Source organism: Mustela erminea, chromosome X, assembly GCF_009829155.1.
Source record: "Mustela erminea isolate mMusErm1 chromosome X, mMusErm1.Pri, whole genome shotgun sequence".
NCBI lineage: Eukaryota > Metazoa > Chordata > Mammalia > Carnivora > Mustelidae > Mustela > Mustela erminea.
This window is the reverse complement of record NC_045635.1, coordinates 11,839,896-11,865,253: the sequence shown is the minus strand read 5'-3', so window position 1 is coordinate 11,865,253 and position 25,358 is coordinate 11,839,896. Positions and strand designations below refer to the sequence as shown.

The 25,358-nt window shown below is 44.7% G+C and overlaps 1 protein-coding gene across 5 annotated transcripts in view; it reads right to left on the bottom strand.

Moving 5' to 3' along the window:
* Positions 1–25,358, bottom strand: part of CA5B (carbonic anhydrase 5B) — a 103,744-nt gene that overhangs the window by 36,727 nt on the left and 41,659 nt on the right. Inside the window, exons 1-2 of one of the 5 annotated variants that reach the window (XM_032331790.1) lie at positions 19,771–19,887; positions 8,469–8,663 (exon numbers count right to left, since the gene is read on the bottom strand). In XM_032331790.1, coding sequence (XP_032187681.1) covers positions 8,469–8,610 — 142 coding nt within the window. In that variant the 5' untranslated portion in view covers positions 8,611–8,663; positions 19,771–19,887. Of the gene's footprint in view, positions 1–8,468; positions 8,664–19,074; positions 19,375–19,533; positions 19,656–19,770; positions 19,888–25,358 lie in introns of those variants that run through there. The other 4 variants (XM_032331794.1, XM_032331793.1, XM_032331792.1 and 1 more) reach the window with 4 other exon arrangements.

Here is a 25,358-nt window from a genome sequence, read left to right as displayed (position 1 = left end):
CATTTTTAACTATTGTCATTTATAGTCACTGTTTTACACTGACCCCATTGCAATATATTTCATCTTCAGTAAAATTCACAGAAAGAGTAAAACTCTTAAGGACAAGTTTCCGATAACGTTAATATCATAAAACTGTCTAGGTAAGAATTTCTAAAACTAGTGGAAAAACTGGATTCATGCAAAACAAAAACATGGGACTAAATGAACTGAGGATGATGATTATAATTTTTGTGACTTTTGTTTAAAACATTTCCAACTTTTAAAAATGGTTTCTTTTTCGAAATTAAGGAAATCTTTTCTCTTAAGCTAAGTGACCTGTAATAGTTTGACAAATTATACCATTATAAGCAGTTTTGAAAAATTTATCTTTTCTCCCTATCTGAACCCTCCAGAATTCAGAAACTCAGTAAGAATTCTTTTATTTTAATGGCAGTATATTTATTTTCATAAATTCAGTAAGAATCTGTTCTCCTTGTAATAGGAAACAATGGAAAGAACTGGTTTTGTAACCAAGGCCTTGAACAGAATGTCATATTTGAGGGGCTCCTGGGTGGCTCAGTGGGTTAAGCTTCTGCCTTCAGCTCAGGTCATGATCTCAGGTCCTGGGATCGAGCCCCACATCGGGCTCTCTGCTCAGCAGGGAGCCTGCTTCCCCCTCTCTCTCTCTGCCTACCTCTCTGCCTATTTGTGATCTCTGTCAAATAAATAAATAAAATCTTAAAAAAAAAAAAAAAGAATGTCATATTTGAAACCTGGATAGATACAGATATAACCAGACAGCATTAAGGAACTAAGAATGGCTTTACGGAATTAATAAAAAACCCCTGGAAGTATCAGCCTATTACCTTGATTAACCTCAGGATATTTGGAGAAACTCGAGAAGGAAAGAATTCACCCACATCTACAGGCATTGCTGACAAAGTCTGGCAGGTATCTGGTGCAAATTTTGGCTCGGTTTCTGGCCTTGTGGCTGTTAAAAGTTCAATCTAGAAATTCAGGAAGAAGAAATATTCTTTTTTTTTTTTTTTTAAGATTTTATTTATTTATTTTACAGAGAGAGATCACAAGTAGACAGAGAGGCAGGCAGAGAGAGAGAGAGGGAAGCAGGCTCCCTGCTGAGCAGAGAGCCCGATATGGGACTCGATCCCATGACCCTGAGATCATGACCTGAGCCGAAGGCAGTGGCCTAACCCACTGAGCCACCCAGGCACCCAAGAAGAAATATTCTTAAAATGTCTATACCACCCAAAGCAATCTTCACATTTAATGTCATCCCTATCAACATACCAACACTTCTCACAGAACTAAAACAAATAATCCTAAAATGAGCATGGGATCACAAAAGACCCCAAAGAGCCAAAGCAATTTTGAAAAGGAAGAACGAAGCTGGAGGTATCACAATTCCAGATTGCAAGATACACTACAAAGCTGTGTAATCCAAACAGTATGGCACTGGCACAACATGACACACATAGATAATGGAACAGAAAGGAGAGCTCAGAAATAAACCCATGCTTATCTGGTCAATTAATCTTCAACAAAGCTGGAAAGAATATTCAATGGGGAAAAGATAGCCTCTTCAACAAATGGTGTTGGGAAACTGGTCAGCTACATGCAGAAGAATGAAATTGGACCACTTTCTCACACCACACCCCAAAATAAACTCAGAATGGACTAAAAGACCTAAGTGTGAGATCTGAAATCATAAAAAATCCTAGAAGAGAGCACAGACTAATTCCTCTGACATCCACTGAAGCAGTATTTTTCTAGATGTGTCTCCTGAGGCAAGGGAAATAAAAGCAAAAATAAGCTATTGGGACTACACAAATAAAAATCTTCTGAATAGCAAAGGAAATGATCACAAAACTAAAAGGCAACGTACTTACGGAATGAGATAAGATATTTTGCAAATGACACGTATGATAAAGGCTTAGTATCCAAAATATATAAAGAACTCATACAACTGAATACCTAAACCTCCCCAAATCCAACTAAAAAATAGGCAGAAGACATGAACAGACATTTCTCCAAAGAAGACATCCAGATGGCCAACAGACACATGAAAAGATGCTTCACATCACTCATCAGCAGGGAAATGCAAATCAAAACTATGATGAGATTTCACCTCACACCTGTCAAAATGGCTAAAATCAACAACATAAGAAACAACAGGTGTTGGCGAGGATATGGAGAAAGAGGAACCCTATGCAGTGTTGGTGGGAATACACACTGGGGCAGCCACTGTGGAAGACAGTATGCAGGTTCCTCAAAACATCAAAAATAGAGGAGCCCCTGAGTGGCTCAAGAGGGTAACCTCCGTTTTCCAAACATCTCCTCTTACCTTCCTGATAACAGTCTTCCTTCCCTTTGTATCCACAGACCCCCACCGCTCTCTACAGCTCAATATAAGCCTCATGTTGCCTCACTGTCCTCAGAATATCCATTTCCATGTGGATTCCCCTTACATATGCTATTAAGTTTTATTTTCTCCTGTTAATCTGTCTCAGGCCATTTTGATTCTTACTCCAGCCAGAAAGACCTTGCAGGAGAGAGGAAATTCTTCCTTCCCAGTAGTTCACGTGATCACATCTATCCATTTCGCTCTCATTTCTCAAAATCCTACACGCCCTCAAGCTCACTTCCATCCCCTTCCCAGACAACCCTACACTACAGTAAGCTCCCCTTCATTCATCCCTCTCTTCTCTCTACCTCCACTGCCTCATAAGGTAGCCACTCACCCGCTGTGACTATTTAAATTGAGCTCTGGTATAAATGTAAAACACCTAGGGACCGAAAGACTAAGCACAAAACAAAGAATGTAAAATATTTTATTTATAATTCTTATATTCATCTCATGTTAAAGTAAGAATATTGGGGCGATGCTAGGTTAAATATTCTTCCTCCCCAACAAACAGATTGGTAAAAATAATTTTGCCTATTTACTATATTTTACCTATGTATTTGCTGTATTAGAATTAAGTTCCTCATTTTGAGATGCAATTCACATATTATTTGTTCTTTCTAAAATGTGGTTGTTGGAAAACACAGACTTGCCTATATGGCTCATATCGGTGGCTCACGTTACGTATCCACTGGACATAGTTGTTCTATACCCTCACTGGCTTTTTCTCCCGTGCCTTGCCCTGTTCCTGTCCTTTCTCTCGAGATGTGTGATTTCAGCATCGAACTAAAGACTACCCTAGTAGGCCTAAGGCCCAGCAGTGACAGCCCCCTCACATATGACATTGTTAAGGATGATCACAGAGTGACCAAATGTCTTCTCAGAGCACGAGGGCGGTAAGAGGTACTTTGATGCCGAGCCCAGGTAACCGCAGCGTGCGCACGCACGCGCACACACACACACGCACACACACACACACAGTTATCAGCACAGGAGACTAGAGCCCACAGTTCCCGGGTTTTTTGTTAGCTCCTTGCTGCTGCTGACACCTCTGAAGCTATTAATACAATTCTAGGGGCTCTTTATCAGCCTACAGTTTCTCAAGGTTATTTGAATGCTAATGAGAGACTTGGTCTGATACATCCTGAATCTATATTACTTTGGGATTACCAGAGTTCTTGGGAAGATACTGCAAAACAGACTATTTAATACTAATATTCTCGAGGATTTTCGTCCTTCAAAATTAATTGGAGAAAAAACAGAACAACTTTCTAACACATTTCAGTTATAATACACACCAGTCCTGTCAAATACAACTTTCTCTGCTGATGGAAATTTTCAATATGGTGAGTGCTAGCAACATGTAGCTATACCATTTTAATAAATTTATATTTACATGAAAATAAACACATAGGACTAGTGGCTAGATTTTATACAGTGCCATTCGATTCCACATTGTGCTTAAAAAAAAAAATTCTCTTCCATCTAAAAGCGGAGATCATGAACAATAAGAATCAATGAAATAATAACAAATAGCAAATATGTACCTTTTCAATTCTAGATGATATTCTTTGTATTTAATTCAATTAAGAATTAACATTCTTAAATTTTGTCATGGTCTAAGATCTCGTGTTTAATTTTTTTTTTAAAGATTTTATTTATTTATTAGAGAGAGGGCATACATGAGCAAGGAGAAGGGGCAAAGGGAGAGAAAGAAGCAGACTCCCCACTAAGCAGGGAGCCCAATCTCAGGTCCCTGAGATCATGACCCAGGCTGAAGTTAGACACCCTACCGACTGAGCCACCCAGGCACCCTTCCTGCTTAATTTTTTAAGACTTTATTTATCCATTAATTTATTTAAGGTACACTGGTTTCCCAAATGGGAAACCATGTCCCCACACATGCAGCATTCCCCATTATCAACAGCCCCAACCAGAGAAGACAGTTGTTATAGTTCATGAACCTACACTGACACATAACACCCAAAGTCCAGAGTTTACATCGTGGTTCACTCTTGATGTTATATATTCCATAGGTTTGGACAAATGTATACTGATCTGTACCCATCATAATACACAGAGTATTTTCATTACTCTAAAAATCAGGGGCTCCACCTATTCATCCCTCCCTGTACTCTAACACATGGCCACCATTGATCTTTTCCCTGTCTCCATTTGCCTTTTCCAGAATGTCATTTAGTTGGGTACACAGGCTTTTCAGATTGGTTTCTTTCACTTACTAATACGCATTTAAGATTCCTACATTTCTTTTCATGGCTTTCTACCTCATTTCTTTTCAATGAGGTACAAAATTCCATTGTCTCTTTATGCCATAGTTAAGGTATCCATTCATCTACTGAAGGACATCTTGGCTGCTTCCATGTTTTGGCAATTATGAATAAAGCTGCTCTAAGTAGCCATGTGCAGATTCTCGTGAAGACATAAGTTTTCGACAATGCTGGGTAAATACCAAGGAATATGATTGCTGGGTTGTACGGCAAGGATACATTTTGTTCTGGAGGAAAACTGCCCAGTTATCTTCCAAAGTGGCAGTACCATTTTGCATTTTCACCAGTAATAAGTAAGAGTTCCTGGTGCTCCACATCCTCATAACCACTTGGTGTTGCCCGTGTTCTGGAATTTGGCCACTGTAACAGGTATGTGGTGATATCTTAACGATGTTTTAATTTGCATTTCCCTGATCACAGAACACATAGTAGCGTATCATTTTATACTCTTACTTGCCATCTATAGATCTTCTTTGCTCAGGTGTCTGCTAAGTATGGACCCTGATCCATTTCTTTTTTAAATTAGATTTTCTTATTGTTGACTCTTTGCCTTTGTTTCCTGATCTACTCTAACCCTAAATTGTTTATGTGACAATTAAAATAAATTTCCGTAGAAGATGTATTAAGCGAATTTGATTTTATTTTCATCTTGGGTAACAGGTGCAGGCTTTTATCTTTATTTTGTCATTTTACAAATCAAGTTAAGACTGTCAACACCGTCTGCTACTGGAGATAACAGCAAACAGCCATCTGAGTGGACAGACAATGCTTCCCCGGGAGGCGGCGAGCGGAGACTGAGGTGAGGCACAGAGCACAGACAGGCTCTAGGGAAATGCCGCTCTCGGAATCGGCCATATCTTCCCACTTCCTCTACTCCTCATCCTCCTTAACCCCATCGGAACAATGTCCAAGCATCTGAGGGAGGCACTGAGCCTGTGACGACGATAAAGACCGTGATGGCGATAAGCCTAGCGCTAGAAGGATCTGCGAACACCGTCCTCACCGAGTGGCAGGCACGAGCGAAGGACTTTCTAGGTTATCTTTTCTAACCCTTAAAGGTCTTGGGTTGTTCTGGGTCACAACTACACAATGGGCCTTCTGCTGGGGTAGTAAGTTGCCAGACGCGATGAGATGTGTACTGTCTTTACTGCTACTGTCTTTACAACCGATCAGCAGGAGGTCTGGGATTTAGCAACAGGAAATGCTCAGTAGCTCAGGACAGCAGAGACCATAAATTCTCCCCAGCGAAAAGCGGGAGGGTGGTGCGACATGCCAAAAGCGAAATCAAATCACGACTGTCACCTGTTTTCCTTAGTAACTTAAAAACAAGAACATCTGATGTGAAAAATTAATCACAAAAAGAGCACATCTCCCCGAGCCACCATTTTTTGTTTTAGTCAGCACTAGAACAAGCAAACTACCCTAAAGACATTCGTATGTTGGATTTTAGCCCTTTAACTTTCAACTCTCTGTTAAAGAAAAAAAAAGTAAAACTTCAGTAACTACACGAACATGACTAATTTTTTCCATTTTAAACCTCAGACCACAAAATGCCAGTGTTGAAAACAAGCCAGTCCTGGTAGGATGTGGGTCTGTTGGTAGGAAGCCACACCCAGCAACCAGAAATTTACTATGCTCCGACAAGTTCATTTGAATGAGAACATTGTCATTGTTGGAGGAAACAAAGTAAATGTATAATAAAAATGTATTTGTGGAGCAGTTTCAACTCCTTGGATTTAGCTCAATTAGCACTACTAAGTGAAAGCATTCCTTTCTTACCTTCTTCCTTTTTTATTATGTGCATATAAAATCAGAAGAGAGCAAATCCAAAGAGAAAAAGTGGAGAAACTTAGACCCGGAAGGAAGGCAACATGAAAACTCTTGTCAATTCTTTACAATAATGGAAAATATGAAAAATTCCTCTTTAACAATGTACTCAGCCATTTTTATCTCTCCACAAATTCAAATTCATCTCTCCACAAAACAAGACAAAACATTATTCTCTTCTATCATCTCACTGATTTCTTTTTTTAAAAAGATATTTATTTATTTATTTATTTATTTGTCAGAAAGAGAGAGCACAAGCAGGGGGAGAAGTAGGCTCCCTGCTGAGCAAGGAACCCCATGTAGGATTCGATCTCAGCACCCTGGGATCATGACCTGAGCCAAAGGCAGACACTTAACCAACTGAGCCACTCAGTTGTCCTTTTCCCACTGATTCTTAAGCACAGGCAGTTTTGTGCCCCCAGAGCCCATTTGGTAATGTCTACTGAGATTTGTGGTTGTTACAACTGGGTGGGGATACAATGGTCATCTAGTGGGTACTTGGCAGGGATGCTGTTAATCACCCTACAGTGCGCACTACACCGGCAACAACACAGAATGACACCCCCCACCCCACCCCCATGTCAGCAGTGCCTCGCTGGACAACTGCTGCACTGTAGGGACGGGGCAGGGAACTGGTACTTCAGGAGGGGAACGAGATGCAAAAGCGTTCAGGAAAGGCCATCGGCTGCCTCGCTCCATATGCTGCGTCTACAGCAGCGCCCACACTGCTAAGCTGGTCGAAGAGAATGAACCCTACAATTTGTGACTTGAGAAAGAACACTCCAGAGTGTGAAGCTACTGACCTGCTTACAAACATTAACATGCAACTTCCAGAACGTTAAGACTCGCAGAAATAACTGGCCGTCTGTGGATCAACGTCAACAAGAACAGTACAGAAGGGGTTTCATAGTATTTGAAACTGAGACACCTCTCTTGCCCTATTTCTGCATGGCATCATTTTTACTTTTGTGAAGTTTGGTTTGTTTTTGTTTTTGTTTTTGTTCTCACTTGACAGAGAGATAGAGAGAGCACAAGTAGGCAGAGTGGCAGGCAGAGGGAGAGGTAGAACCAGGCTCCCTGCTGAGCAAGAAGCCCAATACAGGGGCACCTGGGTGGCTCAGTTGGTTAAGTGACTGCCTTTGGCTCAGGTCATGATCCTGGAGTCCCGGGATGGAGTCCCCCATCAGGCTCCCAGCTCCATGGGGAGTCTGCTTCTCCCTCTGACCTTCTCCCCTCTAATGCACTCTCTCTCAAAATGGATAAATAAAATCTTAAAAAAAAAAAAAAAAAGAAGCCCAATACAGGGCTCGAACCCAGGACCCTGGGATCATGACCTGAGCAGAAGGCAGACACTTAACTGACAGAGAGACCTAGGTGGCCCTGCATGACATCATTTTAACATGTTAAAATTAGTCAAGAAAAGGTCTTTCCAAACCTTATTATGGAAATCATTTCGCAACATATATGCATATCAAATCAGCACATTGCACACCTTCGACCTACATGACGTCAGGTGGCAAGTCTATGTCAACAAACCCGGGGAAAAAGAATTTTCCACGTTTATTTTAGAAGAGAAACAGAAACCAGTAGTTATTCTCATGGTTCTGAAGGCACACAGTCCCACTCTGGAATGCCACTGGCACCATACAGGTAAACACAGGACACATGTGACTGTCATATGGCACCAAGTCTCTCGCGCACTCTATTTTTAAACACGTATTTATTTGAGAGCGAGACCACGGGCCAGCAGGGCCGGCAGAGGCGGGGAGGGAGGAAGGGCAGAGGGAGAGAGACTCTCAAGCAGACTCCAAGCTGAGTGTGGAGCTGACGCGGGGCTCGATCTCACGACCCCGAGACGACCTGAGCCGACACCAAGAGTCGGCCACTTAAGCAACTGCGCCCCCCCCAGACGCCCCCACCTCTTGCTCTCCTTAAGGCGGCAGTGTACTCACGGGCTCGGTTCCGGCTTTTGTATGTGCAGGTGTAGAGGCTGCAGAGCCTTGCTGGCACGAACCTGGGGTTCTGGAATCTTCTCCACAGTGACTTGCATGGAGAGGCTTGAAGAATGACCCTAAGGCTACTCATCACCACCATGTTTAGCCTGGAATCCGGACCGGGCCCCGGATGACTTGCAGGAACCTGATAACCTAGAAGCAGGAGGACAGAGGAGGCAAAGCTGTGAGCAACGGAGACCCACTGTCGGGTGGAAAGCTCCAAGCGGGACAACCTCATGCAGACGATCCGTCCACACGGCAGGGCTGGGGCTGGGGTTGGGGGGGGCGGAGGGGGAATGACTCAATACTTTATCCACTCCTCTTCCTCAAATTCATTCGTCACCTCATTGGCAGGATTTGGAAGACTGACTCAGGAGCCCTGCCTTTCTTTAAGGCTGGCAAATATTAGAGGCCCAGAATGAGAAGACTGTTTATAGTAGTTTCTTAAAATTAAAAGAACATGTACTTCCTGAAATCCAAATTCGATATCCAGCAGGTTATTTACACATAAGAAGAAACTGAAGATTAACGCTTCTGGGTTTAAAAAAAAAAAAAATCAATCTGTATCTGGATGGCTTTAAAAAAACACAAGGATCCATCCTGTCAAAATAGTCCTGAGTGGTTTTGAAATCTAAGCTTAAATGCTCTGTGACTCTCTGCAGTTTCAGGTATAACACTGTATCCCTTGGTCATGGGGAAATGGAGGTTAATCCTGAACTAATCTGCAAGTAGGTCCAACATGAATATTCATTTATGACTGCCCTGATGACCTCTCTACCCCTCTTGTGTTCCAAGTGAAGGTCTCAGGAAACAATGCTTTCCAGAGTGTTCAGAAATTACAATATTAACTTTCATTGACTCTTTCCTGCCACCCTCGCCCAGTAATGCTACATCCACTTTTCCTGAAAATTCCCATCCCCGTACCAAGTGAGCGAACAAGGTCAGAAACAAAACAACCTTCTTTTCCTGACTATACCTTCACTCCAGTGTCGATTTCAAAGTGTTTGGAGTCATCACTTGAGACGCCTCCTGGCAGCCGATAGGGACACCATCTGGGCACCTCTGAGGGAGGTCCGGCCGCCCGGCCGAGTACCATGGCGCTGACCTCGCGGCCTCAGTCCACCCCTTGCTCCTGCCTGCACACCAGCCCCACGGCCTTTGGTTCTTCCCACTCCCCAAGCGCCCCCTGGTCTCAGGGCTTGTGCAGATGCTCCTCCTTCCCTGGACCCCTCCTCCTCCGCCCCCTGTGCCTGGTGAATGCCTCCCCTCCCCTTGGGTCTTCCTCTCCAGCATCCCTTCCTAGAAGCCTCCCCTGCCCCTGTGCTCACCACTAACTGGGAGAGCCCAGCGCCCTCTTACCCCGCTCAGGGTGCCTCCTGCAGCCCCACACCTGATCCAGAAGGTACTTGATGACGCCCCCTCCCCAGCCACCCAGCCCCGTGGCGCTTGGACCTGGTCTGTCTCTGTCACAGCTGCATCTCTCAGGGACATGCTGCCTGGCTCGGTGACCTAGGCTCACTTCCCTGGTGACGGAGATGAGGATCCCGATTTCCAGAACTCCAGACTGGGAAGTGATTGCCAGCCGGTTCCTGCTCCATATGAAAGGCTCTTCCTAGATGCCTCCCCCACCCAGTTGTGGGGTCCTTCACACCTCCGAAACACTTTTCAGCGCTTGCCATTGCAGACGAGGGCCTCATACCCCTCCCTGTAAGATCTGGAGGCCCCTAAACCTCCACCCGATCTGAAGGAGGACCAGACCCAAAGACAAATCTAAGCTAGTGTCACAGGGATGGGAATTCTGCCAGTAAATGTTTGTATTTCCTTTTTTTTTCTAAGATTTTCTTTATTTATTTGACAGAGAGAGATCACAAGTAAACAGAGAGGCAGACAGAGAGGAGGAAGCAGGCTCCCTGCGGGGACCCTGGGATCAAGACCACGACCAAGGCAGAGGCTTTAACCCACTGAGCCACCCAGGCACCCCAAATGTTTGCATTTCAACGCTCATTGTCATTTCCTTTGTTCCAAGAACCATGTTGGGTGCTGCCATGCAAAATGGAACAAGGCATGAACTCTACCTTGCAGCTAGGCCATTACTTTCTCCCCTTTGAAGCCTCTGGAAATGCAAATCATATGGCAAGGGAAACCATCCAGGACTCCTCAGAGTCTGCCTTCGGCCTATCAGAGGCCACTCAACTGTCTGACAGTGGTGGCCGGGGGAGGAGAGGGGCCCAAAGTCACAAAAAGAGAAATTATGATCCTTAGCAATGCTAAGCAGAGGCAAATGTTCTCAGGTCACCCTTCCCTCTCTCCATGTACTTCACTGCTTGTCATTGGCTGTGAACGAGCTCTTCTTCTCTGTATTGGTTCCCTTGACCCCGCTAGATCTGAGCTACAGATGAGAAGGCTACATCTAAGGGAAAGGAGAGAACAAAAAATCACACCTGAGCTGTGTCCACTGAAAGCAGGAAGCAGCTACTTCCCATTACTGCCCTGGAAGGAACAAATGAGGGCTCCAGGCAGAACCCTTTATAACCAGCAACACGGGACAAGGACTGCCAAGCGAACTGTGGCAAGAAGTCGGCCTTGAGGCCTGGTGCCACGCACTCTGTTATATGCATCACTTTGCCAGTGAACACACAACCCAGGGAGCAAAAATGCACAGTCACCACATTAAAGGGACTGTCGAAAGTTCCAGATCCGGAGGCTCCAGACCGTCCGGCCTACCTCCCGACCTGTGGTCCCTAGACCAAGGGCGCCTAAGTTATGCCTGCACTGCTAAGAGACACCACAAATTCTCCAACCAAGTTAAAAATCACTTTAGTTTTATGTGTGTTCTTATGTATACACATTTTGTTTTGTTTTGAAGATTTTACTTATTTGTCAGAGAGAGAGAGCGAGCGAGAGCACAAGCAGGGGGAGCGGTAGGCAGAGGGAGAAGCAGGCTCCCCACTGAGCAAGGAGCCAGATGCGGGACTCAATCCCAGGACCCCAAGATCATGACCTGAGTGGAAGGTAGACGCTTAACCAACTGAGTCACCAAGGTGTCCCCATGTATATATATAATTTGGGGCATATGTCAATATGCACCTTACTTAAGATATCCAAAAGTCTGACTCAGGATTTCAAATATAGATTGCTAATAAACTTTCAAGATATTATCTTTTTTTTTTTTTTAAGATTTTATTTATTCATTTGAGAGAGAGAGAGAGAGCACAAAAACGGTGGAGAGGGAGAAGCAGACTCCTGGCTGAGTTGGGAGCCTGACATGGAGCTCGATCCCAGGACCTGGAGGTCACCACCCAAGCTGAAGGCAGACGCCCAACCATCTGAGCCACCCAGGTGCCCCTGAAGATATTATCTCGACAGACCTTGAGCCAAATAAAAGTCCCTCATTTTCAAATACCTTCATTAACTGAAATAACTGAGCAGGCTTAAGGAATAATAGACCATTGGCTACCTCATTTCAGAATCTATTTCCTTTCTTCCCTTAATTTTTTATTTTGGCAAACTTCAAATTTGAACAAACAGTGGAAATAAATATAATAAAACCACTTATGTACCCTACACTTTATTTCAATAATTACTTTTTGGTGGCCAAGCATGTTTTATTTATACCCTCCCTCCTACTTCCCCTCTCTGTGAGACTTTGAAGCAAAGGACAGACATCTAAGAAACTTATCCATGGGGGCACCTGAGTGGCTCAGTGGGTTAAGCCTCTGCCTTCGGCTCAGGTCATGGTCTCAGAGTCCTGGGATCGAGCCCCCGCATCCGGGCTCTCTGCTCAGCAGGGAGCCTGCTTCCCCCTCTCTCTCTGCCTGCCTCTGCCTGCTTGTGATCTCTCTCTGTCAAATGAATAGGAAAAAAAAAGAAAGAAAGAAACTTATCCATGATTATTTCCCAGAAGAATATATCTCCAAATTAACTTAGAGTTTCTTCTCCATAAAAATTATCTGTAGGAAACAGCCTCTGGTGATAGTTTATGAACAGAATATGAAAACTATTAATTTTCCAAAATTAAAAACATAGCAAAAGGCCCAGTAACCTGATACATTCTCAGAGCCTACCTACTCCTTCATGTAAACATTTCACTTCTCTCTTGATCTCTCCACCCTAATCCTGGATGAGAGCTCACAGCAAGAACTTTATGCTTCTTTCTAACTTGTACGACTATGCGCAGCATGAAACTGTATAATTGCAGATCAGCAGAGTTAAAGGATTATAGGAACTGAAATATTTAAGAGTGAAGCTTAATGTGCACCCTTCATCTTACACAAGAAAGAATCCAGAAGCAGAGGAGCATGAGAAACACCTGTGCAGTAACACTGTACAAGACCTTGAACACTTTCTGTGACTTCAGATGGTCTAAGGGCTGAGAAAGCTCCCAGAAAGAGCCGGTAAGTGTTGTATCAATGAAAGTTATTATTATTCAAATTGAGTTTGCTAAAACTTCCCATGCTGGAAATGCAAACACTGAGAAAACAGAAAGCTGTTTGGGACAATTTTTAATTTCATGTTTTTCGTTTTCTTTCTGAGATAATACAATCAAACAATTTCAACTGCAGAGGGTCCTTTTTGATAAAATCAATTTGATAATAAAATGAAATTTTAAAAAACTGCTAAGAGGTATGGGGAAACCTTGCTTCAATTCTGTGCTTCTTTCCATTGACTCCCATCCCTGAATTGAAGCAATAATGAATGATTATCTCATGCAAAGCACTGGGCTGGAGGAAGATGAAAAAATCACGTTTTCTTCCTATCCTCACAAGCTTGCAATCTATTAAAAAACTATGAAACAAGTAACCTTTCTGGTTTTTTTAGTTACCTCTTTCTAATATGGCAAAATGCACATAATATTTATCATTTTAACCTTTTCAAACGTACAATTTGTTGGCATGAAATACATTCACGATGTTGTGTAACCATCACCAGTATCTATACCCCAAACCTTTTCATCATCCGCAACATAAACTCTATACACATTCAACGAAAACCTTCCCATTCCCCCTCCCAACAGCCCCCAGCAACCATGGTTCTAATTTCTGCCTATGTATTTGCCTATTCTGGATACTTCATGTAAGTGGACTCATACAATATTTTCCCTCTGAGTCTGGCTTATTGCACTTAGCATAATTAAACAAATACTTCTTAATCAAAGCCAGATATGATGACAGCTCTGACTTAATTCAACGAGAACACAGAGGGCTGAGGCTCTAAGTTTCAGGAGGGGTGGCAGCATCTGAACCCTGTGTCATTAAGAGAGAGACAATTTTAATAGGAGGAAGAAAGGTAGAGAGACATGGGGCACCTGGGTGGCTCAGTGGGTTAAAGCCTCTGCTTTCTGCTCAGGTCATGATCCCAGGGTCTTGGGATCAAGCCCCGCATCCAGTTCTCTGCTCTATGGGGAGCCTGCTTCTCCCTCGCTCTCTCTCTGCCTGCCTCTCTGCCTACTTGTGATCTCTGTCTGCCAAATAAAATCTTAAAAAAGAAAGAAAGAAAGAAAGAAAGAAAGGTAGGTAGACGGGGGGGTAATGTCAGGGATTATGAGGACATTTGGGGAGGTGGGGGTGTTTAGTAGGAGTCAAGGCTAGAGAGGACAATTAGGGTTGAAAGGCAGAACCTTGGGTTTATTCAATAATCCCAGTGTGAGAGGGAGGTTGACAGAGATGTGGGAAAGGACTTCTTTCTTGCTTACAATCTAGATGGAAAAAGAGACTTAGTAATTCCCAGTAGGACTATGACAAGTACAACATACACTCAAAAGATGGGACATGCTGGTTTGTCCTTCAAAGGGAAAGCTGTAGTAAGACAAAGCCGAAGGCATGCCTAATAGCCAAAGGACTTGTACAGTCGAGTGGGCATGCACTTGGCCCTGCATAAAGGGCTCTGCGGGGATTTGAAGCGCATTAGCATGCTGCCAGAGAAGTCTGGGGGACTGATCCTTGGCCAAGCTCCATGGAGAGCCAGGGCTGTGGTCATGCCTTGGGGGACCGTGCTGCACTCCAGTCAGGCTGGCTGTGCACAATGCTGAGGTCAGTGGCTGATGACACCTGGCCCAGAGAAACTGTCTCCTGCCCACTGCCAGAGTGACTCTCTAGGGCCAGGTGGCCTGACATCACCTCCCCCTCTCCTTCCTCCTCCTTCACAAAACTCACCCAATGGTGGGACTACATGTCATGGTGTGGAAATCTAGACCTCTGTCTGTCCCCTAAGAATGCTGCTGACCTTACTGCAGTGGACAAAGACTCTGAAGATAACTTCTTGTGTGTTGAGACAAAACAAATCCTGCTTTGTAACAATGCCAAGTATATCTGAACTTCTCATCATCCCAAGTCTGTTATGAATATTTGTCAAGGCACCAGCCGCCAGATGCCCAGGGGATGCAGTGGAAGGTTGGACCGGATGGGGATTTGAGATTAACTTGAATACCGATTTCCAAGGGACCGGAAGACCCTCAGGTATTATTCCATAAACACAGGACGGTTTCTGATGACCCCATGTGCACAGCACAGGAGGGAACGGAGTGCACAGAGTAGAGCTGGGAAGGTCAGTGACAAGGACGTTCCTTCAACCATCCTTCATTCAGTCCATCATTCTTTTATCCTTTCATTCACCAGGACAGCAATCAAACATCTATTAAATGCCAGACATTGTTCTAGGATCATTAGGGGGGATAAAACCAAGTCCCTACCCTCGTGGAACTTACATTCTACTGGGGAAGACAGACAATAAACAGCAGTGTACTATGTAAGTCAGTTGTACTGACAATCACATTATAATATACTCAGTGAAAAACAGAGCAGAATAAGGTAAATTTGGAGTGCCACCAGGAAAGAGGCGTTGCATTTAAAATAAGTTGCTCAAAGGAGGCCTTACGGAGATGAGATTTGAGCAACAGACTGAAGGAAATGAACGAATTAGTAATAGGGCTGTCAGGAGGAAGGGTACTCTAGGAAGAGGGAATTGCCTGTGCAAAGACCCTGAGGTGGGAGCGTGTCTGGCACACACAAGGGGAAAGTAAGGAGGCAGGATGGTAGGAATAGAGTGCACTAGGAGGAGGGCAGTAGGAGAGAAGGTGGAGAGGTCATGGATGCCAGATCATGTAGATTTCTAGGCCATTGTAAAGGTTTTTTCCTCCAACTCAGGGTTTCTCAACCATGACATACTACCATTCGACCAGGTAACTGTTTGGGGGCTGTCTATACGTTGTAGGATGTTTAGCAGCATCCCTGGCCTCTACCCATTAGATGCCAATGGCACCCTCCCTCCAATTGGGACAACCAAAAATGTCTCCAGATGCCACAGATGTCCCCGGGAAAGGGGAATCACCTCTGACTGGAAACCAGTGCTCTAAGCGAAATCGGGACACAATGGAGTTTTGGCAGCACAGGAGGGACACCATCTGATTTATATTTTTGAAAGATCCCTCAGGCTGCCCTACTGGAAACCAACTGGGAAAGGAAGCAAGAAAGCAGCAGGGAGCTCCCTCAGGATAATCCAGGGGCTTGGAACAAAACATGCCATGGTAGAAGTGGTGAGAAGTGGTTTGGCATTGGCTCTGTCTTGGAGAATGCCTGTAAGACGTGAAAGAAAGGAGTAAAGGATGGCTAGAAGATTCTTGGCCTCGTCAACTGAAGGATGGAGCTGCCGTGAACTGAGATGAGGACCGCACTGTGCAGCCAGGTTCCGGGTGGGACATCCACAGGTCAGATTTGGGCACGAGAGTCTGAAATGAAATTCCAGTAACCCAAGTGAGACGATATGAAGCTCTGAACCAAAGGGTGACAGCAGTGATGCACCAACGTTCTCCGTATTCAAGAGATTGTCATTTTGGTAAAAAAAACATAGGATTTGGCTCTCAGCTGGAGGAGGGAGAAGGGAAGTAGTTGTTAAGAAGACCCCGTGATTTTATGACTGGATGATGCTGGTGGTAGAATGAGGATGAATGCCTGAAGAGAGAAACAAGCTGGCAAAAGGAGCAGGTGGGAAGGAAAAGAGGACAGAGTCTTCCTGCCAATCCTACGGATTGAGGTCCAAGTGGACAGTGAGAGGAAAAGTCTTGAAAGAGTTTTTTTTTTTTTTTAAAGATTTTATTTATTCATTTGACAGAGACACAGCGAGAAAGAAAAGACAAGCAGGAGGAGTGGGAGAGGGAGAAGCAGGGAGCCTGATCCTGGATTGCAGGATCATAACCCAAGCCCAAGGCAGACACCTAATGACTGAGTCACCCAGGCACCTGGAGAAGAAGAGAGTTCTGATCTGGTGATCAGGAGAGGTCATGAGGCTAGAGAGAGAAGGAAAAGCCCCACCCTTCCCCCCACACACACCCAGGAGTAACAGGTGTATAGAGGGAGCCTGACAAAATGGAACAAGGAGGCCAAGAGACAGAAGGAGCCATCAAAGACAATCAAGGAAGGAACAGAACATGGAAGGTTAGCAGTGAGGAAGGTTCCAGGAAAATCCAAATAAACAAAAACTCAAATTAGGTAATGCTAGGCTATAATACCTGTAGCAATACATGAGGTTATCTATGCTAAAGCCTAAAGTCAAACCACTGTTACATTAAAATTATAATTTATTGATAGGTGGTTATTTAAATCTACCTATAGATCTCATAACATCTAAGCTTGTAAAACCATAAATAATGTTTATCAAACATCATACATAACAAAGAACTGCTAGCATACATTACCAGATTTCACAGAAAATCTGTTCTTACTTACTTTTGTCTTGAAGATGGGACCATAGCCTGGATGGGCCCAGGAGTGCTAAGTTTTTTTGTACTATATGCCTTTTATGTATTTATGTATCACTACTTATTTATGTATGTCCTTGGCTTTTACTAATATTCTTTATCCATTGTTTTGCAGATCAAGAAACATGTGAAAAAAAGAAAAAAATTCTAAACGCCTTTAAAGAATCATTCATAAATTATGTATTCATTGCATGACAGGTAGAGCTAAAACTTGAACAATACAGCTCCATTTATAGGTGGGTTTTTTCCCCAATTGGTACAGTACAGTATTATAAATGTATTTTCTCTTCCATATGATTTTCCTAATCGTATTTTCTTTTCTCTCGCTTACTTTATTATTGTAAGGATACAGTATGTGATACATATAGCATATAAAATAGGTGTTAATTGACTATGTTATTGGTAAGGCTTTGATCAACGGTAGGCTATTAGAAGTTATGTCTTTGGGGGGCGCCTGGGTGGCTCAGTGGGTTAAAGTCTCTGCCTTCGGCTCAGGTCATGATCCCTGCTTCCTCCTCTCTCTCTGCCTGCTTCTCTGCCCACTTGTGATCTCTGTCTGTCAAGTAAATGAATAAAATCTTAAAAAAAAAAAAAAAGAAGTTATGTCTTCGGGGAATCAAGTTACAGGTGGAATTTCAACTGGGCAGGATGTTAGTGCCCCTAATCCCTGTGCTGTTCAGGGCTCAAAAGTAGTTTGAACTCTGCCTGATTAAGCCATTTATACATATGCAAAACAGACAGAAAAAAAAAAAAAAAGTACTCTAACTAAAGGTTACAGTTACACTGAAAAAAATTCCTTGATTCTCATCAGACTGATCTTTTGTTTTCCGCCCCCTCCTGAGTTCAAAGGAAGCCAGTCTTTTGCAAACCCCTGAAATGTAAATCAGAGGTTATGCTGTCTTGTCCCAACTGGAAAACTGAGCTGCTTCCTCTCACCTACTTCTTCCCCAAGATCATGATCCCAATCTAGGGTTCCCAGAGATTTCAAAATGTATTTCTGGTAGCTGTTTTGTATGCTGCAATTAAGTGCCCCAGTGCTGCCAATGAGATGAAATTAATGTCCTCTTCCCATCAGATTTCCAAAATATTCAAGCTCACTCATTCACTCACAATTCACTCAGTCTTTATTGAGTCCCAACTGTGAGTGCTCACAACCTTTTAATTGGCTCCAGGGAGAACAGGAAACGTGTGTACAGGCCCTTGCTGATCTTGGCCTTTCCACGAATTTCAGCCCTGGTTCTGACATAAAAATTACCTGAGAAAGGCCCCGGAGAGCGAGAGGTTTTCCATGTCCAAAGTATCTGTGAACAGTGACCATTTTGAGGGATGTGCAGGGGCAGATAAGGGGTAGGGTCTGGAGCAGCTTCCCTCATGAGAAATCTGCGTATCCCTCTCCTTATTCCAGCAAGGTTGGTTTTTTTTTTTCTTAATTTTTATTTATTATTTGACAGAGATCACAAGTAGGCAGAGAGGCAGGTGGCCCTGTGCGGTGGGGGCGGGGGCTGTTAAGCAGGCTCCCCGAGGAGCAGAGAGCCCGACTGCGGGGCTCCATCCCAGGATCCCGAGATCATGACCTGAGCCAAAGGCAGTGGCTTTAACCCACTGAGCCACCCAGGTGACCCTCCAGCAAGATTTTTAATAACAAAAAGGAGATGGCCAGATTAGCAGTAAAGGAAGAAGAAGGAGAAGCAGAAAGCAACCTAATTTTCAGAGGCTGGGAGAGAACAAGTTCTAACCGAATTAAGATGTACACATTTACTTGTATTTCTCAAACTTTCCCAGGGACAATACAGGGGAGGAGAAGGCACTTACATTAATATTAAGGAGTTGCCACCAGCCTTAAGGTAGTAGCATTTAATACTGAATGCCGCAAAGACTCGACACTATTTGTACTTCAGCTGTTCTCCAGTTCTGGGGCGGGGCACAAAACAAAAAGACCAGAAGTAATTGCAGAATGGAGAAAGCTCAGATTTGTCCACGTGACACAGCTGCGATGCTGATCCCCTGCCTTGGAGGTGGTTGTGACTCCGTCCACAGACCCTGGTATAGTCGTCGTGGGGGACGGGGGTAATAAAATCCAGACCCCAGTTAGTTCCAGTTTGCTGCGCCTCGGTTTCCGGAACTGCAATTTCAGATTTTGTAGTCCCTACCCCTGTCTACAGCAAACCGGAGTTTCCTGAGTTAATTCACATCCAACCACCCCTGGCAACACTCCTTCCTAGGGGAACTGCCCTCACGCCCCACCCCCAAATTCCCTCAGACAGCTGTTTCCCGGCAAGTGCAAGAAGGTGCTGCCATCTGGTTGGTGACTCCCATAGTAGAAGAGGGCTGCGGGGGCGGGGGGAAAGGGCAGTATGCCGCGCCGGGACCCCGGTAATACTCGCAGGACCAACAGCTGTCCGGGCTCTGAGACCTGGCGTGACAGGGCTGTGTGAGGACGGTCCTGGTCCTCCCTGAGTCGGCCTGCCCCCGCTGTGGCCCTCACTCCACTCCGCCACCGGCCCTTACCTTAAAGTTTCTCCAAAGCACGAAGTTCAGCGTTTAGCTTTAGCCGGGGGACCCGCAGCGAGTGTGCCTGGCCATCGTGGCCACGCCCCGTCTTCGCGCCCCACAGCCCAGGCCACGCCCCCTCCAAGCCTCGCCCAAGGCCGGGACCACGCCCCCTCACGTCCTTGCGGACCGCCCCGGCTTACGCCCCTCCAGGCCAAGCTGTCTGTGGCCGGTGTCCAGACCTCGCCCCCCGCCCCGTCACAGCCACGCCCCCTCCCCCGGGCCTCGCCTCGGAGCTCCGTCTTGGCCCCGCCTTCCACCTTGGTTAAGCCCGTGCGCTCCGCTAAGGTCCGGCTCCTCCAGCAGGGCCAAGTCCCTAGTGCGCCCTCCCACCAGGCGGGACTTGGCCGCTGGGTTTCGAGGCCGCGTGGGCGGCCCCTCTTGTCTCTAGAGAAACCCTCCCGGGTCTGGGAACTGGGCACTGGCGACATTTTGTCGGGTGAAATCAGACTGCAGGCTTAAGAGCCTGGTCTAGAGAATGACTTTCCTCAGGTATTCCCATTACCAGACATCAAGATTGAATGGACTGAGAACCGGTCACTCAGTAGGGAAATGCAAATATTGGACGAGTCACACAACCGTGTTCCTTCCTGTTATTTTCATGTCCACTTTACCCGAGTTTCTTGGAGCCAGTTTTCACAGCTGAACTCGAATTTGAAACTGCTTCCAGCCAGTTTTCACATCCTCTAAACCAGAATTATGGACCGATGTGCCTTCTAGTCCTTCAGCCAACCTTAAGTGCTAGACAGATGAGCGGAGTAAACAGAATTCCCGTATTTCCTGGTATCTCCTACAGAGGACATTGCTTAGGCACCCAGTGAGCTCTGGCTGTCTAGGGCCTGTGGAGACACGACCACACCAAGACGGAAACTCTGGTTGCAAGCCCTGTATGTGCCCTAAGATCATTCTGCTAGCTTTCCTCTTTCCACTTAAAACTCTGGGTCCACAAGAGAAATGTGAAGGTTACAACCAGCTTTGCTACCCCTGTGCAGAAATCTCTGATTCATTCATTCAATCCAATTTTTTTTTTAGCATCCACTCCACCCAAAAAGTAGATAAGCCTCAAGGAGCTTTCAGTCTGAAGGTGTCTTGTCCAAACTTGGGCTTGGATGTGACAAGAAATGATGAGGAGGTTAGGGAAGGCGTGGCAAGGGGCTGATAGGTGGAAAAGGATTTGCTAAGCACAGGTCCTCTTGATTTGATTAGTGGGAATATTTTGGGGTAGCAAACACAGGAAGTCACTTTTATAGGACTTACTATACTTCTTTACACTATAAATTCTCAATAAATCTTCACTGAATACTTGGCCTTTTCACATGTGCAGAAAGATAACATTTCTTTGTTCCCAGCAATTAGGCTTGCTACATGGACTTCTTCATATGACATCAACACACATTTTGTGATAGCATATTTAGCTACTTTTTCATTTCTTCCTACCCTCCATTCCATTTCTGGCTGGAAGATAGTGGGAATATTCAAAATGCTGTGCTACAAAGAACACAGAGAAAAGAACAAGTTCAACAGAACAGTTGTATTAAGCTTATCCTGACCCTGAGAACCCTGCTTCATTTATAAAATGTTTCAACTGTCAGTCATTTTTTGCCTGAAACATGGACACACAGAAATTGGTCCAAATACAGCCTGTATAAATTACTGAGCTGGTTTTTACAGTGAGTTCTACCTCACCTCCTTCCACTTCTTTCCAATTTGAGGCAGCTTACGAAAATATTGACATTACTGGATGAAACACCTAGCTGAAGGAGCCAGGGAAAGGGGAACTTAATGTAAGGAGATTAAAGCAGCCAATGATAAGATTAGCATTTAAGTACGTAGGCCACCAGCTCTAGAAGAGTTAAGTTGGGACGAAGACTTGCCCCCAAGCTTTCCAACAGCATTAGAAAAGAGGAAATAGCAACTGTTTTAAGGTTTTCTGGTATTCTTAAGATGAAAATCAACCTTAGTTTTGTTTTTTTTTTTTTGGAACACAGTTTTTCTTGAATTTCAGTCTTGAGAAAAATCCTGTTCCCTCATATAGCTGATGTGGTAAGCTAAGTGGGAAGTACGCGTCGTGAGGAGTTAAACACAGGTCCCCTCACTGTGAGCTGTTGGCACAATCACAAAGCACAGTGTGTGAAATCAATTCTGTGAACCATCGAAACTTTTCTGTTCATCCAAGTACACGGGCCCTCCAGGGTTAGCATTTTCATAATCTTTCCCTAGGATGGGAAATGGGTGCCAGCTCACATGCCGGCTTTGAACCATTTGTGGTCCCCGCCTGAATAACTATGCTGAACTCCGTACCTTCGTCTGGGCACAGAAGGAAAACGTTCTGTGACTGATTAACAATGTCCATCATGGGTGCAAGATGGATGAGTGGCTGCGTGCAAAACTGATCCGATAGCTCCAATTTGCAGAAATAGAGGGGTCTGTGCACGTAGAACTTTTGTCTAGTCACTGCAAATGGACAATCCTCGTTGTAGGGCTTTTGATAAATATCCAACAGTAAAGTTCAAGTCATCCTTTCTCAACCTGTCCCACTCACACGAGTCCCCTGTTCATTCCTACCTCAGGACATTGCCTTCGCTGTTCCCATTGTTTGGACCACTCACTCGTTGCCTACATTTACATGACTGGGTGCTGCTCATCATTAAGTTCTCAGCTAAAATGTTGGGTCTTTAGGGCGCCTGGGTGGCTCAGTGGGTTAAAGCCTCTGCCTTCGGCTCAGGTCATGATCTTGGGGTCCTGGGATCAAGCCCCGCATCAGGCTCTTTGCTCATCAGGGAGCCTGCTTCCCTTCCTCTCTCTCCGCCTGCCTCTCTGCCTACTTGTGATCTGTCTGCCAAATAAATAAATAAATTCTTTTAAAAAAAAAAATGTGTCTTTAGAGCTGTCTTTCCTGATAACCATAGGTCAAGTTGTACCCAGAGCCTCTCCACTGAACATAGGGATCACCTGGGTATCATGGTACAGGACATACTCTGCCTCAGGGATTCTGGAGTGTGACCTGCATTTCAAACAATCTCTCAGGAGATGCAAAGCTGGCGTTCCACAAAACACACTTTAAGGGGCGCCTGGGTGGCTCAGTGGGTTAAAGCCTCTGCCTTTGGCTCGGGTCATGAGGGTCATGATCTCAAGGTCCTGGCTCCCTCTCTCTCTGCCTGCCTCTCTGCCTGCTTGTGATTGCTGTCAAATAAATAAATAAAATCTTTAAAAACACACACACACTTTAAGTAGCAGCCCCGCCTCTCTATCTCTGTTACATTATCTGTTTCATTTTCCTTATGGTGTCTCACCACTCATAATTATGTATTTTCTGGTTTGTATATTGGATTGTCTGTTGGTCGGCTGTTTGCTATAATGTAAATTCCCCAAGACAGGGACTTTGACCAGTTTGTTCAACGTTTTATGCCCAGCACTTAACCCAGTACTGGCACCCTGGTAGGGGCTCTGTAAATACTGGTGAATAAGTGATATTTGAGGTTCATTGATGCCTTCATCTCTTCAGCTCCTGCTTATTGACTACTTCAGTCACTGCTCATTTATATACCAGGAAGTAGACAAGAAATGGAAAATGGCAGTGCTCCTGAAGTACCAGTCCAGGAATTGCTGGAACTGGAACCAGGAACTGGTCCAGGCTGAGATAAGATACTTGAGCCAGAATGTAAATCTGATATGTCATTAAACACAGTGTTGTTAGATGACTTTTTTTCTCCCTAGCACGGCTTCTTGATGACAGCAGCAATGAGTTGTTTTTTTCCTTCCAGGGAAAGAAATTCTGGGGAGAATGAAGATTTTGAGAAATAATCGAGAATTGTGGGAAAGGCAAAGAATTTGGAGAGACAAGATGTGATGGTTAATTTTATGTGTCAGCTTGGTTGGGCCATAATGTTTAGATATTCTGTCAACATTGTTCTAGATGTTACTATTAAGATATTTTGTTTTGTTTTGGTTTTGGATGAGATTAACATTTGAATTGGTGGACTTTGAGTAAAGCAGATTACTCTCCATATTGTGGGGGAGCCCCATTCAATCAATTGAAAGCCTTAATAGAACAAAGACTGACCTCGTCTGGAGGAATTCTGCCAGCCAAATGTTTGGACTCAACTCTACCCTGAGTCCCTGCCTGCAAGCTTACTGCGGATTTTGGACTTAACTCCATAATCACTTGAGCCAATTTCTTAAAATCAATCTCCCTCTCTCTTTCTCTCTCTCTGTGTGTGTGTGTGTGTGTGTGTGTGTGTGTATGTGTGTGTGTGTGTGTGTGTTTATTCAGTTTCTCTACAGAACCCTCAGGAATACAACAAGGTATTACAGAAAAGACTGAGAACGGGCCCCTTCACCCAGGCCTTGGCACCCGAGCTCAGTATCAGTCCTTGGGATATTCCCTCGGCTACTCCTTTGCTCCTTCATGGCCGTTCCCATCTCTCCTGAGTCATACCCTCTTCTCCGGCTGACCCAACTTTACTTATCTGAGCCACTACCCATCCCTTGCCTCTGCTACATTCTTCCTGGTCAACACTTGTGCTCCCCCTTGGCCACCACAGTCTGGGAAGTGGCTAACATTCCATCTAAGCCATGTCCTTTTCCTTCTTATTGTCACAAACTAAGCTCTCTGATGAATGTGGTGGCCACACGGCTGCTGCCAGAACCATGCCCCCCTGCACATCTAAACAACATGCCCACTACCAAGGTACCACAAAGAACCTGGAAACCATACAATTAAAACAGAAAATACATATAACAGAGAATTGTCAGTGAGAACAGAAATATGTGAGAGACAAGAAATTTGGGGGGAGAGAATTGTGGGAAAAACAATGTACTGTGGGAGAGACTGAAAATTCACCCTTTGTGCTTGCCCTGCCTCTTCTGCTTTGCCATCTTTGTTTCTTCATGACCACCATGCCTGCCACCCAGCTGCCAACCCACCTGTCCCACTATGGCCACTCCCACAGGTGGTTCCGTGGCACCTTGCTATCCATTCACAGCCACTCTTTGCTGTGTCATAGCCATGCCTCCTACCTAGGACCCACAGAAAATTATAGGGAACATAAAATTATGGGAGAGAATTTTGGGAGAGACAGACAGTTGTAGGAGAGAATGAAGCATTTTGGGAGAGAACAGAGAATTCTAGGAGAAAACAGAATCGTGGGGGAGAACTCTAGATGGAATGATTGTGGGAGAACGTGGAAGACTGGGAGAAAACAGAGTCATGAGAGAAATGAAGGACCGGGAGAGCATGGAGAATGGTTGTGGGCGACCACAACGTGAGGGAGAAAACAAGAATTGTGGGAGAGACAGGAACTGTGGGGAAAACAAGGTATTTTGTGGGAGAGACAGAGAATTCACCTGCTCCTAAAGTGCCCATCCTCCTACCCATGCCCCTCCTGCAAGACCACTCCTTACCTTCTGGCCATGCCCTCACACTATGAGTCATGCCCTCTTTCCTAGGTTATGCCAAGTTTACTTCTTCATGAGCACACACCTCTATTGGACATGCCTCTTCTGTACGGGCCACATACCAGTTATCCATGGCCACACCAGGATAC